At 40.6% G+C, this 24,462-nt stretch overlaps 1 protein-coding gene across 43 annotated transcripts in view; it reads left to right on the top strand.

Annotated features, from left to right (window-relative positions):
- The window catches only part of Ank2 (ankyrin 2, brain), a 578,741-nt gene that overhangs the window by 357,692 nt on the left and 196,587 nt on the right, over positions 1-24,462 (top strand). Inside the window, exon 1 of one of the 43 annotated variants that reach the window (XM_006500884.4) lies at positions 17,776-18,149. The exons of the other annotated variants lie outside the window; for them this stretch is intronic. Coding sequence (XP_006500947.1) covers positions 18,015-18,149 — 135 coding nt within the window. The 5' untranslated portion in view covers positions 17,776-18,014. Of the gene's footprint in view, positions 1-17,775; positions 18,150-24,462 lie in introns of those variants that run through there. 43 annotated transcript variants of the gene reach the window in all.

Raw genomic sequence — 24,462 nt, 5'->3', positions numbered from 1 at the left:
TTTCTTGGTTGTTCTAGGGCGTGATTTCCGTCCTTGTATTGCTTCTTTTCTGTTATTATCCTTTGAAGGGCTGGATTCGTGGAAAGATATTGTGTGAACTTGGTTTTGTCGTGGAATACTTTGGTTTCTCCATCTATGGTAATTGAGAGTTTGGCCGGGTATAGTAGCCTGGGCTGGCATTTGTGTTCTCTTAGTGTCTGTATAACATCTGTCCAGGCTCTTCTGGCTTTCATAGTCTCTGGTGAAAAGTCTGGTGTAATTCTGATAGGCCTTCCTTTATATGTTACTTGACCTTTCTCCCTTACTGCTTTTAATATTCTATCTTTATTTAGTGCATTTGTTGTTCTGATTATTATGTGTCGGGAGGAATTTCTTTTCTGGTCCAGTCTATTTGGAGTTCTGTATGCTTCTTGTATGATCATGGGCATCTCTTTTTTTATGTTTGGGAAGTTTTCTTCTATTATTTTGTTGAAGATATTAGCTGGCCCTTTAAGTTGAAAATCTTCATTCTCATCCACTCCTATTATCCGTAGGTTTGGTCTTCTCATTGTGTCCTGGATTTCCTGGATGTTTTTAGTTAGGATCTTTTTGCATTTTCCGTTTTCTTTGATTGTTGTGCCGATGTTCTCTATGGAGTCTTCTGCACCTGAGATTCTCTCTTCCATTTCTTGTATTCTGTTGCTGATGCTCGCATCTATGGTTCCAGATCTCTTTCCTAGGGTTTCTATCTCCAGCGTTGCCTCGCTTTGGGTTTTCTTTATTGTGTCTACTTCCCCTTTTAGTTCTAGTATGGTTTTGTTCATTTCCATCACCTGTTTGGCTGTGTTTTCCTGCTTTTCTTTAAGAGCCTGTAACTCTTTAGCAGTGCTCTCCTGTAAATCTTTAAGTGACTTATGAAAGTCCTTCTTGATGTCCTCTATCATTATCATGAGAAATGTTTTTAAATCTGGGTCTAGATTTTCGGTTGTGTTGGGGTGCCCAGGACTAGGTGGGGTGGGAGTGCTGCGTTCTGATGATGGTGAGTGGTCTTGATTTCTGTTAGTAGGATTCTTACGTTTGCCTTTCGCCATCTGGTAATCTCTGAAGCTAGCTGTTTTAGTTGTCACTGTTAAGAGCTTGTTCTTCAGGTGACTCTGTTAGCCTCTATGAGCAGACCTGGAGGGTAGCACTCTCCTTAGTTTTAGTGGGCAGAGTATTCTCTGCAGGCAAGCTCTCTTCTTGCAAGGCAGGTACCCAGATATCTGGTGTTCGAACCAGACTCCTGGCAGAAGTTGTGTTCCACTCACTAGAGGTCTTAGGATCACGTGTGGAATCCTGTGTGGGCCCTTGCGGGTGTCAGGCGACTCAGCTGGCAAGGTAGCCGGGGCTCGAGTGGAGTGGAAGGGGTTTGTGCCCCAGATCAAGCCCGGGTAGCCTGCTTCCCTATGTACCGCAGTCTCAAGTTCCACGCGATTGGATTGGGGTAGGCGCTGTGTTCCACTCACCAGAGGTCTTAGGGTCCCGTAGGGAGTCCCGTGTGGGCCCTTGCGGGTGTTGGGCAAGACTCTGCTGTCAAGGTAGCCCGGGGCTCGAGTCTCGAGTCGAGCGGAAGGGACTTGTGCCCCAGATCAGGCCCGGGTAGCCTGCTTCCCTATGTACCCAGTCTCAAGTTCCGCGCGATTGGATTGGGGCAGGCACTGTGATCCACTCACCAGAGGTCTTAGGGTCCCGTGGGGAGTCCCGTGTGGACCCTTGCGGGTGTTGGGCAAGACTCTGCTGGCAAGGTAGCCCGGGGCTCGAGTCAGGGGCAAGTTTCTTGCCAGTGGCAGCATGTGCATACAGCTTTGCTGTGCTGAGATCCGATCATGCAAAGACCACTGATACCCCCCCCCCCATCATGTCAATGTTGCCTAATATATGACAGACGCCCTGCTGACCCTGGACACCTACTTTCCCTCATGTAAACACCAGCTTGTCGTGGGCTAATCTTTGGAATCAAACTTAGAAAGAAAGCTTTTCCTAGGCAACCTATAGATTAAAATAAGCATAAACAATTGGTTCACAAGCAAGCCGGATCAGGGTTGTTAAGTTGTTTATATAAAGCTGTTCTTGACATTATAAATTAGCAAAGAGATTAAAGATGTTTTAAACGCAGGAACAAAACTTTTCTAGAGATATATTTTTGTCTTTTTTTTTTTTTTTTTTTTTTTTTTTTTTTTTTTTTTGGTAACACCTTAAATGTAATGTGTCCTGTTTGGATTTAGTCACACTGATGTGTAAAACAAACTAATGTTTTTATTCATTTTATAAATGTTCTCTAATTTTAAATAAGAATTCTCATTCTACAGTTCAAACTGTCCTCTAGGATGCACCAACTCTACTGCCATGGGTTGGCGGTCCTCTCTTGTCGCTCAAGCTTACCTTACTCTCCTGTCCCATTAACCTTGACTATTTGCCATAGTGCGTCATCATGGTAAGCTGTTCTAAGGCTTGCTTAAGCTCTGTAATTTTTCTCTTGACTCTGACTTGACAAATGTCACTTTTCTCTCATGGAATTGCTGCATCTACTTGACCCAGGCATGCAGATTATCTGAGCGGAGGCTGTGATACTGAGATTTAAACTTCACTCATCAGTGCTCCAGATTCCAAAACTTTCAACTCCCTGATGGCTTCGAGTGTCTCTCATTTGCAGGCCTCTAAAGAGCTTGCGCACCACTGGAAAGTACTAGTGGATTAAGGAGCAGAAGTACTAAGCTCACCAAGTCTTTAGTGGCTCTGGCATGTCTGAGTTTTAATAGACTCTTAAGTGAAGACAGACCTGTAAATCAGGGCACCCAAGGAACACTTGTGTTGCAACAAGCAGTGTATTGTGACTGAATTTTCAATGGCCTGGCATTCCTGCACACAAGAGCACAGTGGATTTCAATGGGATCTTTGTGATTCCACCAAAGGAATCCTAAAGGAGCAGTTTCTCTCTGTGTGAAACTACATGCATTTTCATAGAAGATGGAGAGATAAAAACACATCTGGCAAGATATTAAAGTGATATATATAGACAAAAGGCTAAAGGGTTCAAAGGCTTTTTCTTTTCGTTTCCTCCCCCCTTTCTCTTTGAGCTCAATTACCATTTAATGCCTTGGGTCCTAGAGGCCAAGAATTTGACCAAACAGAGTAATAAAGTTGACTCAGGAAAAAAAAATCTTCAACGTGTCAAAGAGAAAGCAGAAAACTGTTCCTAGCCGTCTAACCTATCCTGTTAGTGCTTGGTGTACCTTGATAAAACATTTTCTTTGTTCTTTAGGAATTAGTTCTCATTAGATCAGGCAGATTTTTGGAAAAAAAATAACCTTTGTGATTTTGTTTTCATAGTATGACACAGATATATATATATACATATATATATGTATATATATACATATATATACATATATATATACACACACATATACATTTGTACTCTATATGTTTCAAATGTATTTTAGCTTTAAGTATTCTTTATTTCTTAAGTTTATATATATGAGGCTTTTGCTTGCATTTAATATATGCACCACAAGTGTGTGGTACTCCAGGAGACCAAAAGGTGTTGAAAGATCCTTACAGAATGTAAAAGGTCACAGAAGCCCTGAAATTGGCAAGATAGACGTCAGTGTTAGCAGAACTAGCTTCACTGATTTAGAAAAATAGAGGTGCACAATGCTCTGGCCACTCCTTGAACCTGTGTGTCTGCAATGTTCTGACCAGGTGTGTGCCCATTGCTGCACCTTCATTAGACTCTTTCCTTGTACCCCTCCCATACCCATTTCTTGAGAATAGACATTGTTTAGATCTGGAAATCCCCTAATCTCCCCCTTCTCCTTTCCCCCCTGAGGGCCTATAAAATCTGGGAACTCTTTCCCCTCGAGGTCGACTCCTCTACCCCTGCGTGGGATATGAGTCGTCCCCAGAGCTCTGGTTTTCCTGAATAAAGCCTCATGTGGTTTGCAACAAGCTCGGTCTGTCGTGAGTTCTTGGGTGTCCACTATTGTCCTGAGGCCTGAGCGAGGGGCTCCTCTCGGAGTCTCTCAGTGTCAGAATCCTCTGGGACTGGACTTACAAATGGTTGTCTGCTCCCTTGTGGGTGCTGAAAATTGAACCCAGGTCCTTTGCAGGAGTGGCCATTGCTTTTTACTGCTGGGCTGTCTCTCCATTCTTATATTTATTTTTAATATATGTTTAAATTCAGTTTCTCCTTTCAGTTTGTCCCCTAATTTTTCAACATATTCACGTTGCAATACTGCATTTTTTACTATAGTCTCTATTTCAAATGTACGTGTCAGTGTGATTATTTCCATAAGATTTTTTTTAACCATTGAGGATGATTCTTTTGATAAATATATGTAATTGAAGGAAAACTTTTTTTTTTCAGTTAAAAAGTGTTGCAATTCGAAGTATGGAAACAGAACTACGTCCTGTGTTGAGAACAGGGACATCTGGGACCTGACATTAGATCTGTGGACAGGGTGAAGAAACCGACCTAGAGGAGATAGTTGTCCTGGCAGCTCATCCCTCATAGTGTCACAGATTTGCCTTGTCCTTGTAGGAAATCATCAATACTGGAGTTTCCTTCAGGCAGGGGGGACTAGAGCCAGGGGAATTCCAGCAGCTTTTGCAGATCACCAAGAAGGGACTTAATACTGTGCTTGGCCAGTCACTATTGACTCATATTTAGTATAAGACAAGGGTCAGTACTGGGAAAGAAAACATACTGCTGAATTACCCTGAGGGTCCTGCATCCCAGAGCCCTCATGATAGCAGCAGAAAAGGGATGAATTTAGAAACAAGTGAATCTTCCTTAGCACCCAAGAAAAAAAAGGAGCTGCGACTTAATTACTGGTTGTCCCCAGATATAGGGAAGGAACAATGGCTTGCCTCTTAGTGGAATAGAGAAGCAGGGGGGCTGATTCCTGAGAGGAGTCCACGGTGAGTCACCACCAGTCGGAAGCCTGAAGAGGTTTGACCCATTTATTCTGAAATCAGGGTGAGTGGTGTGTGGGTTGGGATGTGACAGGAGACCCTGACAGAGGGACAGGGTGCAGATGTTGCTGCTGTGTGCTGTAGTGTAGCACGAAGTTCTCATACGAGGCAGGTATTTTTGACTTCTCTCTTTTTTGGGGAGGGAGGGGGAGAGGAAAATGGGTCTGAAAATGGGTCTGAAATGATTCTTTCCCCCCAACTCTCAAATAAATGTTATAAAGGTCAGACCACAGGTGTTGGATTCAAAGTCTGTGCCTGCTCTCCAGACTATCCCAGAACATGAAGACAGGACTTAGGATGTTTTATATTTTAAAATTATTACCTGTAGAGAAAAAAAAAATTACAGTCACCTGATTCAAAGAGCTAAGGAAGAATAAATCGGAGGGGTGATGATATCAGTTAAGGTTCTGGGCAGTGCTATGGACCAGGCACTGTTCCAAGCAGGTCTAACAGGACTGTTTTCGTCTTCTCAGTGACAGTCATGTAGCTAGACTTCCGTCAGAGGCAAAAAGTTAGATTTAATAAAGAAGAAAGTAATAAGACTCAGGAAAACTTGCCTTTCTCCTCTCTGCTTCTCCAGTTGACGTTATAAGGTTCAAGGAAAGACGATCAAACAGAGAAAGGTGTTATCAGTAAACATAAAGATAATGGCACCATTTCAAGGAGCAGAATAAGCAGAATATCAGATAGTCTCATGACTTGTCTTGTATTTTTTGTGCTACATCACGGTCTCAAATAATAAGGTCACAGGGAGAAGTACAGAACTCGCTGAATTATCAACTCTGGATCCAACCACATTACCCACACCCCTGGTGACTCAAACAGCTTCCATGCAGGTGTACAAACCCTAGAAGTCTTTAACAGAAATCTTAGAAGGGCTGGAGAGAGGTGAAGAGGTCCTTTGGCCACGAAAGTGGTTAGTTCAGAGACACATCATCAAACAACAGATAGATGCAGCTCTAAACTTCCTTGTGAGTTGTTCTACTGTTAGTGTTATTTGTTGCCTAAAACAGAGAGGACCAAGGGTCAAGTGAATAGAAAAGGGAAGGCTACTGGGAATATATATATATATATATAAAATGTTGGGCTATGGATGTAAATGGCTCTGCTCTGTCCAGCAGGGAGACCAGGGATCTCTCTGCTTCTTGCCACCACAGAAAGATCAATCTTCCTGTATCGTAAGTGAGATAATAGACGAAGCCCTATCAGGTTCCAGTAGGAGAAGGAAACATCTTATCAAAAATGGATTTTAGTGTTCAATGCCCCGTTGGCTACAGCTCAATGTTCTTAAAAATAGAATGTTTCAGCAAAATTGGTATTTTAAAATGGCAGTGGTTAATGGAAGCAACATTCACTCTTATAGATGATTCTTTTTAGAGAAGAATTTGTCATAAAATTAAATTGTCATGACATTCTTGGTCAACTAGATAAAGCACATACTGTGTGTTTAGTAAAATTGGACAAAATCTTATTAGAGCAACCAAATTATCAAATATGAATTCAAAGAGCCAGTTATGGCGGCACATGCTTTTCTGAGAGGTGGACGAGGTGGTTGTAAATCCAAGACCAGCCTGGGCTACATAGTGAGACCTTGTCCACCCCTCAGAAAAGAAAACATTAAAACATTATACTTATAAACATACAGATTTCAAAATTGAAAACTGTAATTTCAAGCTATATGTCATCATAGAAAGGAAGCAAAATTGAATTTTTTCTGGTGTTCATTGTATCTATCAGACTGATAGTTACTGTAGGTAGATCCAGTACCTGCATCCTTCTAGTATTCGGATGAAGAGAAGACTGTCACTGAGTGATTGGTCACTGTCCATGAGAAAAGGAAGAAGAGATTTATTTTCTGTAGCCACTTGCAGCCATCGCATGACTACGATGTATTTTGCATTTCTGCATCTCCAAAATTATTGATGGTGGCTGTGTGTCAGCTACTAGAATTTGCATGGGAGGTCAGATACATTAGAAATAAAGAAATGCGTGAGACATAAGAAATAGTACTGGGAAGACGATGGGGGTCCAAAATTGGACGCTGTATCAGAGATGTGGTGGCCATACAGAGAACGTGGCCATGATGAGGCTGACAGAGGTGGTGGCCATGATGAGACCTGGGTGATTGGAAGGAAGGACCTGTCAATCTATTGTGTATGTGTGTGGTGGGGAGAGATTGGGGGGGGGGGTAGAGCCAGCAGTGAAAGAATGCAGAACAGCTCTACAAAGTAGGAAAGGATGGAGTGAAAGAAGTTTTTACTGTACATAATATTTTTATAGATTCATGATGGCCAATCCTCAGGAGTGTCTCTCTCTCTCTCTCTCTCTCTCTCTCTCTCTCTCTCTCTCTCTCTCTGTGTGTGTGTGTGTGTGTGTATGTGTGTGGTGTGTGCCCTTATTGTCAGAGGAATCCATAAACCTTTACAGAGCAAACCCTGCATTTCCAAGGTCAGCAACAGCGATTATACTCTCCTCCTGTGCATACCCGAGGCTATCCTGCTAGACCCTGTGAGCTCTGCAACCCCATGCTTACTCCATCCCTGTCTAATGAACTACCTTCACAGTGGCTACTATTGCTCCTGTGGTCGTTTGCTCGTAGGACCTCTTCATTATTCCTCATATTCAGATGATGACTAATAGTTTCAGTGCCTGGACTATTTCATAACAAAATCAAGCATCTGAAAAAATAACCATATCAAGAACTGGCAGGATGGGAATGAGAACAAAACAAAGGGACATTTAATGGTAATTGGATAAATTGCTGCAGATTGCTATTCCGAAAGATTCCATTGAAGCGTTTCTGTGTGCACATCATTAATATCATGTTTGCATCTTTTTATTTAGATGATGGGTTTGGGCCTAGCATGTGGTGCTGAATAAATATTTATGGGACAAATGAAGTATGCAGAAATGTTTGCAGAAATCAATCATTTTAAACACGCTAAGGAAGATTTTTACTGTTCAATTTTTTTCCCTCCAGTAATTGTCTGTGCACGCCTGCTACGTAGAGACAATGCCACAAGCACTAGGGACAAACAGGCCTGATAAAATATGATGTCTGCATGTTACAAGTCCGTATGGGTTAACAGTCACCATGATTTCCCTATGCTAACTGTTGACCCCTAACCTTGACTAGGCAGGGCTTCAAAGAGAAGTCTTACGACTCCTGACAGAGAAAGGGAGGGAGCAGATGGAGGGTTGACTTAATAAACACCTGATAAGCAATTGTCCAGAAGAAAAGACAGAGGTTAGGGGAACCAAACAACATGTTTATTGGGAATCAGATCTGTACTACATGAGAGTTTTTGTTTTGGGGGTCTTTTTTGTTTTTTGTTTTTTGTCATGAGGGTTTGGGAGTGTTCAGCATACTGCTGAGACTTAGACGGTCTCTATGGATACTGTGTAGGGGAATGGATTGAAATACAGCAAGGCTCCAGCAGGGAATGGTCTCATTGGCGGTCTCAGCAATTCTGTAAGGCAGTTTATTGACCTAAAATAGTAGCAAGGGGATAAGAGTGAGAAAAACTCTGTGGGAATACATATGGAAAAGGGAGCATCCAGGCATCCAGGTACCCAGTTCAGATGGCAAGATGGATGCTGTGCTCTCTTCCCAGCTGGAGAAGGCTGTGCCAGGAGCCGGTGTGTTCAGGACACTGGCTTAGGGAAGAGGCTCTCTACTGATCTACCAAAGCACTGAGTATGTCTACTCCGCTAAAAACTCAGTAGAACGGAAAAGCATTAAAAATATTCCTTAATGCTCTTAAACAACAAACACCCCAACTTTCCGGACTAGCTCTTCATTTTCTTACATCTTCTTTATTCCCTGTCTCGCCTCCCCTTCCCGTTTCTCCCTCCGTCCTCTTCCTCTACAGAAGATATTCTATAAGCTGACCTATTAGCATGATTTATAAATGTCTGACTCTAAAGATTAAACACTTACAAACATTAACATGAGTCTTTTTTATTACAGCTCATTATTATACAGATGGGAACACTAAAGTTCAAAATAGATCCACTTGCAGCATATACCCAGCAACATCTTAGCTCAGAGGCCAGAAGGCCTCACTGGCAATAATTTTTACAAGAATAAATTGACAGTATTGATTTTATAATATTTCATGTCTCATACTCATATTCCCAGAGTTTCTGATTGCCTGTAAAGTGATTCCATCTCAAAAGTAATTGAAAACTTAAAATAAGTCTGGCTTTCTCCAGGGAGAGCAAACAATATGTAATCAGGATATTTATACTGCAATGAATAATACATAAGGACTAGAAATACTTCTTTATACCTTAAAAGTCACAAGTGCATTTGTTTTAAAGAGTCCTTGAAACACTGGCTAAATGAATTATTGGTTGAACTATGAAGTTTAGTTTCTTTTTGTCCTCTATGTTTGAAATAAATTGAGTTTAGTGTATCAGTGCAATGTCTTAATACTACTTCTTCTTACTAAGTTAAGTGCCTGCTCAGCATACAATTTAAAATAGAAGACAGCATATTTACAACCTTTCACGGAAGTAAGTGAGGATTGCGGGGCGGGGGCCAGGGCGTGGGGGGTGGGGGGAGGCTCACTTGGCTCAGTGTATTACACAGAATGAGGGAAAGTGGGACCATCATCACAGTAAACTAGAGAATGTTCTGTGGATACTCCCATAGTATCCAGAGTGCACAAGATTGGACATTTATCTTGAACTTGAAGGTTTCTTGATTGGCTAAAGCCTGGCAGCTGTATATAGTCTGTGATTCTTTATTTTTTGATTGCATGCTTGTTTTACTGTACTAGGGTTTGAGCCTAGGACCTTGTACACAGTAGAGAAACACTTTTATGTCCCTGGTCTGGCATGCTGTATATTTCAAATGTTTGTATCAACCGTTTGATTTCAAATGTCTGTTTGTGTGTTTTTTGTTGGGAAATTATTATCTTAACATATGTAGAAACCAAGGCTGAGGTGTCAGCTTCAGTTGGTAAAGAGCCTGCTGTATAAGCATGAAGACCCAAGTTTAGACTCCCAATTCCCATGTAAAGAGTTGGGAAAGCTGTGGAGACTGCTGACTGGCCAGCCAATGTAGTTAACCAGTGAGGTCTAGGTTCAGTGAGAAACACTGTTTAAACAAAGAAAAACAAAACCCTAACCAATTAGCTTTATGGAGCTCATTGATTTTCTAGTTTCAACTCTATCATGGATTTGTTTTTTGCTTGTTTGTTTTGTTCTGTTCTGTTCTGTTCTGTTTCGTTTGTTTGTTTGTTTGTTTCGGTGGTGGATAGGTACATTGAAATATATTTGACAGTGACCATGTAAGGTCTATTGTGAAGCTTCACAGTTCGCAATTGCTAGTCAAATTATAGAAGCTCATTGGGATGTACAGACATAGGATCTGATTAATTTCAGTGTATGAAGTTTGTTTATCTGCAATGTTTTAATTATATTTTTATCATTTAAAACCAATTTTTGATTGAAATATATTTTGATCATATTCTTCCTCTTCCTCAAGTCCTTCCAGATCTTTCCCACTCCATACCTACCCAATTTTAGGTTCTTTCTGAACATACAAAAACCCAAAAATAACAAGAAAAGTCTCTAAACCGAGAAAGTAATACCCAAGCAACAGAAAACAACACAACAAATATGCAAACAAAACTCTCTCTCTCTCTCTCTCTCTCTCTCACACACACACAGCATGTGAAGTCCATTATATGTTGGCCAACTACTCTTAAACATGAGGCTTGCCCTGTTGCAAAACTTTTTATAATAAATTTTAATATTAAAAAAGTGGAGGGAAATTGAGGAAGATACATGATACTAGCCTCTGACTTCTGCATTCATATGTGCAAACACACACAACCACATACAAAATTACAAACATACTTTGAGATCATTAGATGAAAATACTGGTGTGTATAATTACATGGAATTTATAGATAAAAGAACATTTTGATAGTGCCAAATGAATTGAAATAATAATAATAATAATAATAATAATAATAATAATACCCTCCTTTTGTGACACAGGTCAAAATATGTACCAGAAAAAATCTCTCTCAACTGTCTGCATGCATGTACACACAGCCCGTAAATGTGTACAGCTCAATGCCAAGGAACCTTCAAAGGAAAGCAAATCCTAAGCAATTTGAGAATGGATAGTATGGAAGGAAAACAAGTTTTCATTTGTTGGTCTCAGGGAAGAGTCATTCAGTTGAACTTAGAGCAAGAGAGGCTTGGCTGAATATATAACAGTAATAAATTGATGAGCTACATTTCAGGGATTACGTACAAATCCTCACAGTACAGAGTTTTAACCTATCCTGTCCAGATATTCAAACACTGTATTTAACTGCTTGGCTTGTGATTTTCTAGCTTCCTTTTTGATGGAAAAGACCAGACAGCTGTGGCGTGTAGCATACAGAGCTCAACTGGGCAGCTTTGTGTCAGACTCTCACTAACAGTCTCCTGTTAAGAATGTCATGTCGGTCCTCAGGGCATTAAGCATTAACCAAGAACAATGCCACCTGCTATTGCTTTTACAGCCACCTTAATTAAATAGAGTTCTGGCTATTTCTTTCAGCTGTTTTACTTAGTTCAGAAAGGTTAATAAAGTGAAAAAAAAAAAAGGATTGGGTTTTAAAAAGAACTTTTAAAACTCTACTGTGACCCAGCCCCGATTTTGAGTTTTGGGTTTAATCCCTTGCCTGGCTCTCCCCAGGACACTCCCATGCCAGACTAGTTTGTAAGTGTTCTATGTTTGTATCTTTCCTTCACATCAAGAAGAAGTGCACAATGGTTGCCCTGCGTTTTAAACTCCCCTTCATGGAACTTAGAATTATTCAAATGGTCTTCTCTGGACACTACCTTTCTTGCTTCACAGGCTCCTTAATGTCAGCTAGTGACATTTGCTGAGTGGCCATGTTGTATGGGGCACAGTGTGATGTGGCCTTTGGAAAACTTTGTAAGTTGTTAGACTGTCTGTTAAGGAATGCTGTCCTTGGTATGCCACACGTCAAAGAGGCAACAGTCTGGAATGAAATAATAGCTGGAAGGGTTGTAAAAGTAAATTGGCTAATTGATGCTGTGGGCCCATGAATAGCTCGGTGTTATTCGCTTTGGTGAATGTGTGTAAAGCACAAACAGTAGAATTCATTTGTACTGACCTCAATTAGAGAAGCAGAGCCGCCCACTGATACAGGGACTCTGGTGGAAATCCATTCGTTATGCGCTTTTCCTATTGACAAAAAAAAATCATTATGAGTTTCATTTTTTTAGCCAAATAAATTATATCGAACGGACTGAAACATGGAAGAAAATAGCATGCCAACTGGGCGCCTGCACAGAATGTACCAGTTTTATTTCCATAGTTCAGTGATTCAGACAGTTGGATTAACTTGTCCTTGGTTTCACGTGATGCTGTTTGGGAGAATTTGCATGCAGACTCTAAACAAAGTATTAGTTTAGTCAGATGGATACATTTGGGTAGACGGTCAGCGTCACATTATTCTGACAAAAGAAATGTTAAGGCGATTTTAATCTCAGCAGATTTCTAAGAGATTTATATTCTTAAAAGAGATTTATGTATTTTATGTGAATGGTTGTTTTGCCTGCATGTATGTATGTGTATACTGGGAGCATGTCTGGTGCATGAGGAAGCTGTGAGAGAGTATTAAGTCTTCTGGAGCTAGAGATAGAGAGGGTTGTAAACCCTCACGTGGGGACAAGGGCTACAACACAGGTCAAACAGCAAGTGCTCTGAGTTGCTGAGTCATCTCTGCAGCCCCTACATTTTATTATTGAGTAGCTATTCACTCATATGTATGAGAGGGTGTGTGTGTGTGTGTGTGTGTGTGTGTATATATATATGTGATCCAGAGGTCAACTTTAAGTGTCACACCTCAGGAGCCCTTCCTTCCTTCCTTCCTTGTTTGTTTGTTTGTTTGTTTGTTGTTTTGAGACATGATCTCTCCCTGACCTGGAAGTCATCTATTGAGCCAGGCCCTAGGCTGGCTGGCCAGTAAGATTCATGAACCACTTGTTTTTGGCCTTTACAGTACTGAGATTGCAAATGTGTGCACTTGACATTTTATACTATTTCAAAATGTTTATTTATTTATGTACTTATTAATTTCTGTGGGCTGTGTGTGGGAGACTGGTGGGTCAAACTTAGAAACTCATGCTTGCAAGTCAAGAACTTTACTGACTGATTCATATCTCCCTTGCTTTATTAAAGAATTTTAAATTCAATAAAAGTAACCTAAAACTTATATATGAACAGTGAACTGTAAATCACAGAATGTTAAATAACTTATTAGGAGGGTTTTGTAAATGAGAGTTTAAATGGAGAAACTACATTGCCCTTTTCATTTGTGTGATAACCCTTACAACTTGGAGATAAAAGAAAATGTTACTTTAAAAAAAACCCAACAATTGTTATTTATGTGTATGTCTTTGGGGGGTGTGATGGGTGTGGGGGTGGGATTGTGCATTTGGGTGTAGTACCCAAAGAGGAGGGCAACTGATCTCTTGGTTGGAATTACGGTTGTGAGCTGCCTAGTGTGGAAACCAAACTGAGGTCCTCTGAAAGAGCAGAAGTTGACTTTAATTGCTGAGCCATCTCTCCAGGACCAAGGAAGAAAAATTAAGTTCTATAATTCTGAGTGAAATTTTCTTTTTCCTTTGCTCTTTAACAGACTTGTGGTAATTAAAAAAAATTTAATGTGATAGTACTCACACTTTACGAGCAAGTTAATAAAAATATTTGGGGAGCACTCCAGCCCCTCTTAGCCTATTAGGTTTTGTAGATGTGTCTTACTGGGTCCTGCAACACCTTGCCATTGTTGCCATTATTTTACAGTGGTGGACTCTGAGAGCTGAGGCAAAATTGTCAATTCAGTTAATGTTCAAGGAAGGCAGGGCAAGAGGGCACTCTCCTTGAGAGGAGTTTCCTGGCTACCCAGAAAAAGTCCATCGGATTCCACCATGGGCCTTCGATAATATTCAGGAGTCCTCTAGAGAAAACACAGTGAATAAAGACAACAAGCAAGAAATGCTTATCTCACCTCCCCCTGTAAGATGGTCTGAATAGATACATACATAGATAGATAAAGACAACAAGCAAGAAATGCTTATCTCACCTCCCCCTGTAAGGTGGTCTGAATAGATACATAGATAGATAGATAGATAGATAGATAGACAGACAGAAAGACAGACAGAAAGACAGACAGAAAGACAGACAGGAGGCGGATGGTCAGTCAGCTTCAGCTACCACTGAGTGTTAAATAGTGCTTCAGGTATTAACAGATTTTTATGTTCTAGAAAACAAAAACCTCAGGATCTTAGAGGGAGCTAGAGATCAAGTTGAAGAACTCCCCAAAGCAGAAAATTGAAGCACAGATTTGATAATGTCTTATAAACTCACATGGGTCAGCTAGTGGTCACACCAGGACTTCAATAAATAATGACTGCCAAGAGCTTTTCAAAACTCCCCTGCAGAAGGCTTTAGGTCAAATGACATAACTGAGACGAGGATTTCTTCTCCAAGTGTGACTTTTCTGATGATTTTGTAGACACTTAAAAGGTGGAATTGAAAACAGCAATAGCCATTTTTTTTTCAGATTTGCTGTTTTAGGAACTTGAGCAAAGACTTTCACAGCAAAGAAGCCAACCTTTGTTCTCAGTCCATAATTATTTTCCTCTTGTAGTGGATCAAAAGACCAATACAGATGAAATAATAACAGTAAAGTGTCCAGGAACTTGAGAAGATACTGCAAATGTCACATCACAAGGGGTTTTAATTTCACCTTTGAAATTGTGTATCAAGTTCATGTATCCTGCTCCAAGCGTGGTCAAACATGCAAATATTTGCTTTCTGAGTAATTTGCCCTAATGACTTTGAAGCATTTTTAAGGAACAGTAGTGACATTGTTCTTCCCCAGCAGCAAGCACATCCTTTGTCAGATGTCCTGAGAGACTGAGTCAACCAGAATGTTTTTAAGACATGGTACTGCCTTTGTTAACCTCATCTTCAAGGAGACAAAAATGTTGGGTGTGTAGATTATCACATCACCTACACTTTGGAGACATTTCTACCTGGCTTTTAGCAATTTTTAACTTCTATTTTAACTCTTCCATGGACCCTTCACACATTTGTTGTCATTTAAAAAGTACTGGATTTTTTTTTTGAAAAGTTTAAAGTGATTGTAGATAGGAAGTCAATTGTTAGCAATTCCATTTTCACAGATATGGAGAACTTCTGGGTTGATGCTCATTTCAACCTGATCAGTAGAAACTGGGAAGTTTCAGCCATCACCCGATCAGAAGGGCTTCTCTTTACCTCCCCTGTACCTGTTCTTAATCAGCAGTGGGATTTGAACGCTAGCACATGCTGTCTCTGGGCAGCACTAGTGGTGGGACTATCACTAGGAACAGGAAGTTTGAATGAAAAGGTTTCCATGGGGAAAGAACCTTCTGAGACGTGCCAACATGCTACCTTAGTTTGTTACTTTAATACCCCTCTGCCCTCTCTTTTCTCAACAATGCCCTGCCATTTCCTTTCTAGTAAAATTTACCCCTATACAGTGTTAATAGGTTTTTAAATACTAAAAGGGGTGTGTATTGTTAAGTCAGAGAATGAACTGGAAATTTTGTTATGGTGAAAATTATTCAATATTACTGTTCTAACATATAACAGGCAGTCTGTTCTAAAATACATACAAAAGAAATTAGGACAGTAAGCCTGAGTTAAAGATAGAGATGATGACTGTGTTCTTTGTTCATTTGCTTCACGTTTAGTGTTAATGCATTCTGTTAGGTTGCAAGAAGTTAAGGGGGGCGGAGAGAGAGAGAGTGCAGATCCATATGAGCAAAGAGTAAACGCTGATAATGGTTTCCACCATATTCAAGAAGGCATTAGAGTAAATCGGTAAGCAGTCAGGTGCGAAGGACTTAGGTGTAACACGGAACTTCTGGTTAATGTGAATTGAAACATGAGAAAGATGGAAGAGTGAGTGTGGATTGCGGGTGGAGAGAGGACACTGCTTGTTAAATAAGCAAAAGCCAAGGCACCGGGTAGAGTGGGGAACATCAATGAGACAGGAGATGCTAGGGAACAAAGTCATGCTGGCAAAGCACAGCTGGAGCAGCTAAATGCCCCGTTTATTTATATATAGAAGTAAACTTCCAGATCTCAGCTCCAGAATGAAGCAGGGAACCGAGAGATGGTTTGTAGAATTCCCTTCCAGCCCTGAAAGTTGCATAATTCTATATTAAACATTAGGTCAAATGTTGAACTTTTCTATCTCAAAAATGTTAAATGAATTATAAAGTGTGGGGGAGTACATTCTCTTTCAGCAGCCAGAAATCCTGGCTTATATTCTGAATATCTCATGGATAGTTAACAAATATCCCTTGTAAGTCTTTGTGGACTGTACATCTTCCCCAGGCCCTAAGAACCCAAGAGAAAAAGACAGAAACGTTACAACTGTAGCTTTTGGAGAAGAGAATTCTTAAACACATAGTTAAACAACCCGATTCCTGTAGCCCATGCCTCAAGTGTGTGGAGCATTTGAGGAGAAATGGTGTTGTGACGAGTCAGCTGTTTCCACTGTATAAAATGATCCAGCCAAGCTGACAGCCTTCAGCCCCTGACACCTCATGCCCCATCTAACCTTGTTACTGAAACCAAGGTACTCAGGTATATGTTGTCATAACACTTTAGCATTGAAAGTGTTTAAGAGTATGCTTCTCTTTAATGGAGTGGAGATTATGTCCACATATTTTGTGTTATTTTTTTTATCAGGCGATAGTTTTAAAAAAAATCTGGTTTTAAAAGTTATCCTTTTCTATAGTTAGAAAGTAATTTCACTGAATACTGGTGCCCTTAAATATCTGGAGTGTAGGGATGAGATCTTTATAAAATGTAATGTAATTTAGCACCATAGCCTCTGGAATGAGGGGGGCTTGAGGTCCTAGGCAAAACAGTAACTCCCAGTTGCCATAGTTTGAAAGCATTTAAAGAAATGACCTTTATACACACATATGCACAGACACCTAGAAGGTGTCTCCCAGTGGAGGCGGTGGTATTAACTCCATAGTAATGTATTGCACATCCTTGTATCCTATCATAGCTGGCCTTCTAAATCCTCCGTGTATAGAATTTATCTTAGTGAGAAACAAAATAAATATTTCAAAAACCTACAACATGATTTCAAAGACTGTGCTCTGTTGAAAGCTAGGTTGAACGTTTTCTCGTGCAATATGTGAAAATATTTTCGAATATTAAAAATTAATGAGAATTACAACAGAATCAAAGTGTTTGCACTTATGGAGACACTAACCAGGTATGATACACTGTGCATAAATTAAAACTTCCACACAGGATTCAAATGAACCATTTTGACTGCTATGTTTCCAATGAATATTATAAAGGGAGTATTGTAATTCTTTCTTGTAATTGGCAATGAGAGGTAGGGGATATCAGCCACTTTGGTTTAAGCAACTATAAAATGAGAGTTGCACGTTTATGTCAGTGGAGCAGAGTTTAAGAGAGTTTGTATTTTGTGTGAGGACAAGAATGGAGAGGAGGGAATAAAAAAAATCAAAGGATTACCAAGAATTTATTGAGGAATGCAAAACTTCTCTTATGGAGAGACCTTTTACACAGCAGGAACTTCAGCCCATGAGTGAGGCAGGCTGCTTGCATGGAGAAAAACCAAACAATACCACCCCCTCCCCTGCTCGTCCGCCCGCCTCTCCCCCCTCACTCTATTGACATGCATAGCTGGCCTGGTAGGTGTAAAAATAGACTGGCAGTCCCTGAACTGGAAATGGTCACTGAATGCAGGCTACAGTTGCTGGGGTTTTGAGTTCCCTCCGACACCAGCAAGCCGGGCAGCTGATGGGGAAAACTGGTGAGGGACTTGTCGGAGCACCGAGGACAGGAGCCAAGGGTCATGGATTGTCTCTGCTAGTGGATCACTGGGAGCCCAGGCCAGGACAAGGGCAGGCCCTTTGACAGCTGGAACTGGAGACCTGAGATGGGGAATGCTGCTCTCTGTTCATCTTGCCATGCGGCCAAGAGCGTCAGAGCTCAGGGAAACATGCTGGAACTGGATACAACCCCAGACTACTATGGCTGTAACAGTGATGATGTCAAAGAGCCTGACCTACTGGTAAGTGTTAGGCCACAACCTGGAGGACATTGCTCTAAGACTCAACAGTGATGCTCATTGGTCAAATCTCTCAACTTCCTGGAAGGAAGCTGACGTAAAATCAATGTGATTTGACCACCTGACTGTCTGGGATTCAGTGGGCCGGCTGCTGTTTGATCTGAACGCTATAGTATGAGTGTGTTGGTCTCTTCTTTCTTCTCTGTAGTTACGAACTGACATGCCAAGAGGAGCATTGCACTGCCTCTTTAGTTTGGACTTTTAGCAAGACTGAATATGCATGTATGTATGCACACGTGCACCCCACCCCCCACACCATTCTAGAGTGATTTTCAGTAGTATTATGGGGACTCAGGTTCAGGCTGCCAAATTCTTTTCCCTATTTATATATTCTTTTACAGTTCACTCTTTCATTAGGCTAGAGGGCATTTTGCATGCATGTGCTAACTTAGAATCCCAGTTCTATCTAGCTGTAAAGGCATTGTTCATGTCCTTTGTGAATAACTTCAGTGAGGCCTTTAGACATAGGTCTAGTGATGGTCATGCTAGTTAGTAAAAAGGCTTAAAAGTGGAAAACTCAGATGTTTAAGTTGGCCTCCAGAATTTAATCATCCCGTGACATGTTGTGTAAAAAAATCACCGTGACTTAAAAGGAAGTGTTGTCGGCCCAGGTTGATAGGTGCCGGGAGAGTCGGAAGTTAACCAGAACTTCATACTGAAGGCTTGTGAGAGAGGACCATCGAGGGCTTTGCTTCTCTGTGCTCTCTGCTGTTCCCAGGAGTGATTACTGATTACGAGGCATGTCCTCTTTGGCTTTTACCCTGACCCGGATCTTTGGACTTGTTAGATGGTAGTGAAACTGAAACCTGGACTTAGAGCCTGTCAATAAAAAGAAAAACGATTTGCAGAGCAGTGCTGTGGCTGACAGAGGAACGAAGAAAGCAAGGGAGGGGCAGGTGCTTCCCAGCTGGGTGTGAAAGGTTGAGGAAGCAAGTCCCTCCTCCAGGGAAAATGTTGGCCCGAGGTCACCCAGGCACGGGGAGCTAGGAGCAGGCTCTTTTTCTGGGTCGGAGTTTAAATTAGCCACATCCACAGATCTCACAGTGAGCTCTTCTAATGCTGTGGAGCTGAGCTGAGGGCAAAGGTGGGTAAGACGGAGCCTTGTGCTTGGCAGTTGGAGGTTAAAAATACATCCTGTAATAATATACCTTGTTTAAAAACTGCATGTTCCTGAGCTTTGAAAAATACTTAGGGCATTCAAAAATATTTGCTAATAATGACCGTGATGTCCTTAGTACATGTGTTTCCCATTTATTTTTAAGTATCTATAGGGCTGGAGATATAACTCGGTGGGAGGTCCCCTCCCAGCACAGGTTATAACTCAGCACTTGAAAAAATTATTCAGATCAAGTAATGTATGGAAGGAAATGAGAAGCACCTTAAGAACTAAATGCAAGAGCAAAGTGAAGATTAGCTGTTTCTTACACTCATGACAGGGTTTTCCTGTATATCTCTGGTTGTCCTGGAACTCACTCTATAGTCAAGGCCAGCCATGAACTTAGAAAGATCTGCCTGCCCTCTGTTTGGCCCAAGGGTAAGCTTTTAAACGTAGAGGACAAAGAAGGGTAACTTGAGTTTCTATGAAGTTGATGCGTTCTTTGAGGTAAAGAAGCGACAAGTTGATCTTGAAACCTCAGGGCTAGAATGAGAACTTCATTCAGAGGTTCAGAATTCAAAAAGTTGCCCCCCACAATCCACTGATTGGTTGGTGCCTAAGTGGCATTAGCTCTCAAAATTCAGAATGTCACTCCTGCTGATGGAGAAGGTGGGGCCTGAAGCTGGCAATTCAGTTTTCATAAGGTCTGTAAAAACATGAAGCTTATTTAACTCATGTGAAGAGCACTCAATTAATCTTGAAGCCAGTGGTGTGACACTAGCGAGAGCTAGAAATACCAGGCATCCTCTTCCTAGTTATAACAGCTGTTGGTCACAGAAACAATGAGATTTGGGCAAAAAGCATAGGATTGGATTATTGAGCGATAAAAAACCCCAAGATTTAAGATAGACTGCATACTAGAGGGAGACCACAGACCAAAGGCATTTTTGGAGTATTGGTTTAGGTTGTGTTCATGTGGTATGAACTACCTTGTCTTTGACATGACCAACAAAGTGCCCATCACATACCTAGTAGGGGCTTAGGAAATGTTTGTGGAAAAGATGAGAGAATTATTTAGGAAGTCACCCAAGGAAGCAGATATTACTGTGGACATTTTCTAGTTACAGGTAGTGTGCCCTCAGATCTGGCAGAGGTGGTAAAATGGTGGAGATACAAGATATATGTTTAAAGGAAGAATTTAAGAAATTCTGTCAACTTCTATTCAAGAAGTAAATGAACTTTAATTTAGATATTATTTTCTGAAATAATAAATCTTTTTAAAGTAATTATTCTCTCACATAGCAATTTTTACACAAAGAACAATAGTTGCATTTCCAAGACATGTAGTAAGAGATTATATTTTTATAAGAGTAATAATTTAGTGTAAACAGTAATATATAACTCAGCATCTGGAACATTCCTCTATATCCGTCTTATGATGAGTACATCCAAGCCAAATATTTGGCTCTATTTGAACTATGTGTCGATTTTAAAGCACCATTTCTTCTTCCATATTTCATAAGATTAACTCCACTATACGCACAGTGTCTTTTCAAGGTCACATGTCTGGGACGGAGCTGAGAATTCATGGGAGGAAAGCTCTTTTATTTTTTGAACGTATTTTACTTCCTTCCCAGGCCGACATCTGTTGTAACTCTTACTCATTTCCAGATCCGGATTTCATACCTCAGTTAAATTTATTATGCTGCAGGAAACATCCACTTGTTTTGTGATTCCTTTATTTTCTTTTGAGTCTCTTTGAAATTTATGCTATTTTATATCACAGTTTACTAAAAAATCTTAGGGGTTTGGCTTTTCAATACTTCAGTCATATTTGTGTGGGCTTATGTAAGTGCAGTAAAGCTTCCCCCTTTTTTGTACCTTTCTGAAATATTTTCCCATAGGAGCTCAACCCTCCCAATGCCTACCCGACAGGCAATCAATGCAGGGGCATCCTCAGGCGTGTCAATTATATATGAAAGCCCCGTGAAAGCCGAGAGTTTAGTAATAGACATTGTTTGTCGAAATCGGTTTTTGAGGAATTATGAGTGTTGCTGGCATAGAGTTTATTTAAAAATCTTAATTTTCTCTTCCTACCTCTCTGCCTATTAACATTACTGAGTGACCAAGGGAGGATTTGAAATAGTCTTAGATTTTGTTTTATCTGATATTGTAGCATTCTCCACATTTTCTAATTAACTACATTTATTACATAACTACACAGTGCACTAAACTTAAATGTTGAGATTGGTCAATTATCTACTCACTTTATTAAGAATTCTCACTTTATCATGGAAAATATAAGAAATTAGAATTCTCCCATGATAGAAGTAATCATGGGAGAATTCTAATCTGTTTCTGCAATCTGTTTCTATTTCCTTTCTTCTGCTATTTTAGTATCTTACCTTTCTAGAGATTGTTGACCTCCTAAGGAAAGGAGGATGCACCCACTCCTCCAGAGACACCTAGGAAGGCAGTGATATACAGGAGACTCTGTGAGACACTTTTGAAAACCCCTGGTTGCTGAATACAGCCCTAAGCTGTAAACGAAAAGGCGTGTGTATTCATTACATTTTTATTGTTGTGATAAAATACCATGACCACGGCAACTTGCAGGAGGAAGGCTTTACTCAGCCTTACAGATGCAGAGGATAAGCATCCTTCATGACTGCACATGGCAGGTACCACATGTAGAAAGCTCACATCCTGAACTGCACGAAGGAAAGATGAACAAAGTAGAAGGGTCTAAAGTCGCTAGACTCTCAAAGCCCATAGAAGAATGCTTCCTCCAGCAAGGCCACACCCCCTAAGACTTCCCAAGGCCCCACTAGCTGGGGATCAAGTGTTCAAATACGTGACCCTACTGGGAACATTCTCATTGAACCCACGGTAGCTTGTTAAGGGATAAAATATGATCAACCATTTTCTATTAATAAGGTGGAGTTTTGCAAATTTGTCCATTCAAATATTCTGTATGATTATTTCTTTTAAAAAATGGCATAAGGGGGCTAAGTGTGGTGGTGCATGCCTTTAATCCCAGCACGTGAGAGGTAGAGGCATGTGGATCTCTGAGGCTGAGACCAACATGGTTCACAGAGTGAGTTCCAGGACAGCCAGGGTTACATAGTGAGGCTCTGTTTCAATCAAAGGAAACACAGTGGAACACAACTTCCTATGCTTTGTTACACGGTAATTTTTGATGGTTGATGATGACTTAGTTGAAAAAGAATATTTGGCATTGTGTAATAAATACATAGCATGAAAGGTCTAGTTAGTCTTTTAAAGGTTGCACTTCTCAAAGTGTATTCTATGAATGACTTATCTGAAAGATCACCTGTGGTGTTGTAGAATGGCAGAAACTCCTGGGATCTCCTGAACCTGTATCTCAGATGGTAGCCAGGAAGATGTGTTTAGCAAGATTAAGCATGATCTCTAAGTAGCTTGTAAGTGAATTCGGGTAGGATAACTACTACTTTGTGTTGAAAGTGGTGGGCTGACTTTTCTGAAGAGACAGGGCTGGGTGTGTACTGTCAGCACACAAGAGCACAAGAATGTTAACAAGCCTTTCCAGTCCAACGTGTTGGCAACACTCTATAGGTAATTAAAGAAACCAACACCACACGGGGCGTGTGGGAACAGAGGATGCTCTGACAGCAAACTCGACCCCTGCAGGTTTGTGCATCACCTTAAAAGTCAGAAAGGCTCTGTTCTATGTTGAACTGAAGTTTTAAACCACAGCGCTTAGAACATGCTTAAATCCCACTCTCAAAAACGAGTCATTTCTGTGCACTTACAGAGAGTACTTTTATTCATTGTCTGACCCTGCTAGCTGTCATCAGAAAGCCCAGCACAGTGGCACTAAAGAGGTTATGAATATGTGTTCCCAAAGTTTTAAAATTTGAATTTTACTTCACCATTGATCCCTTTGCCTAACAATGTTGTTCAGAATCATCTGTTACTCCCTTGGAATTGATGTCCATACTTCAGAATCATCTGTTACTCCCTTGGAATTGATGTCCATACTTCAATTGAAAACATTCCACACACATGCAGCACGTGAGAGATGAGTAACAGATGTCTTCCGCCTCATTAAAAGTTCTTAGCACATCACCTGTTAAAAGCAAAAGCATGGACATATTAGAGTTAGTTTGTTTCAGCAAAGGGCACCTGATGATCCAACCCAGAGCCAGAGCTGGGCTCAGCAGTAGGAAGGTAGGAAGTATGGAAAGAAAACAGAAGTCCTGTTTGGAAATGGCTACATCTCTGTACTAGCCTTATTAGAGCCTGGCGTGAGAAGCCATTGCCTCCTCTGGCCATCGTTTGATCCGCTAGTGGCCAGAGACTGTGTCAAGCTCAGCTGCTCTTTGGCCTGGGCTCAGAAACTTATTGTAAGAGAGTACTGTTTGCTGCATTAGGTCATAGTTTGCCACAGAGGGACTCATGGTACAGAGTGCTCAGACAACTTCTGGGCCAACTATACATGATTTAATAGAAATCTATGCAATAGAAAATATCTAGTGTTTTATACACACAAACACATATATATGTATTCATGTATATATACACGTATACACATATATGTATATATGTGTATGTATATGTATGTATATATATATATATATATATGGTTTATTTCATATGTATGTATACACACACATATATATATATGTATACATATATGTATATGTATGGTTTGTTATATGGTTTGTTTTTGTACAATATAATCTGATTAGGGTTTCTCCTCTCCCAACTCCTCCTAGATCCTCTCACCTCCACACCTATCCAAATCTACATCCTTTCTTCCTCTCTCTCATTAGAAAACAAGCTGTCTTAGTCAGGGTTTCTATTCCTGCACAAACATCATGACCAAGAAGCAAGTTGGGGAGGAAAGGATTTATTCAGCTTATATTTCCACATTGTTGATTATCACCAAAGGACTGGAAGTCAAGCAGGTCAGGAAACAGGAGCTGATGCAGAGGCTGTGGAAGAATGTTATTTGCTTACTGGCTTCCCCTGGCTTTCTCAGCTTGCTGAGGAAGACACCAATCCATGAGTATAGCAGAATATCATTAGCAGTCATTTATTGCTGTGTTCCTATTATCAGAGCAGTGATATTTGGGCTTCCTGTAGGTCTATGACCTATCTACTCTCAGGTTCTTG

This window comes from Mus musculus, chromosome 3, assembly GCF_000001635.26.
Source record: "Mus musculus strain C57BL/6J chromosome 3, GRCm38.p6 C57BL/6J".
Taxonomy (NCBI): Eukaryota; Metazoa; Chordata; class Mammalia; order Rodentia; family Muridae; genus Mus; species Mus musculus.
The sequence above is the reverse complement of the archived record's forward strand: the minus strand, read 5'-3'. Positions and strand labels throughout refer to the sequence as shown.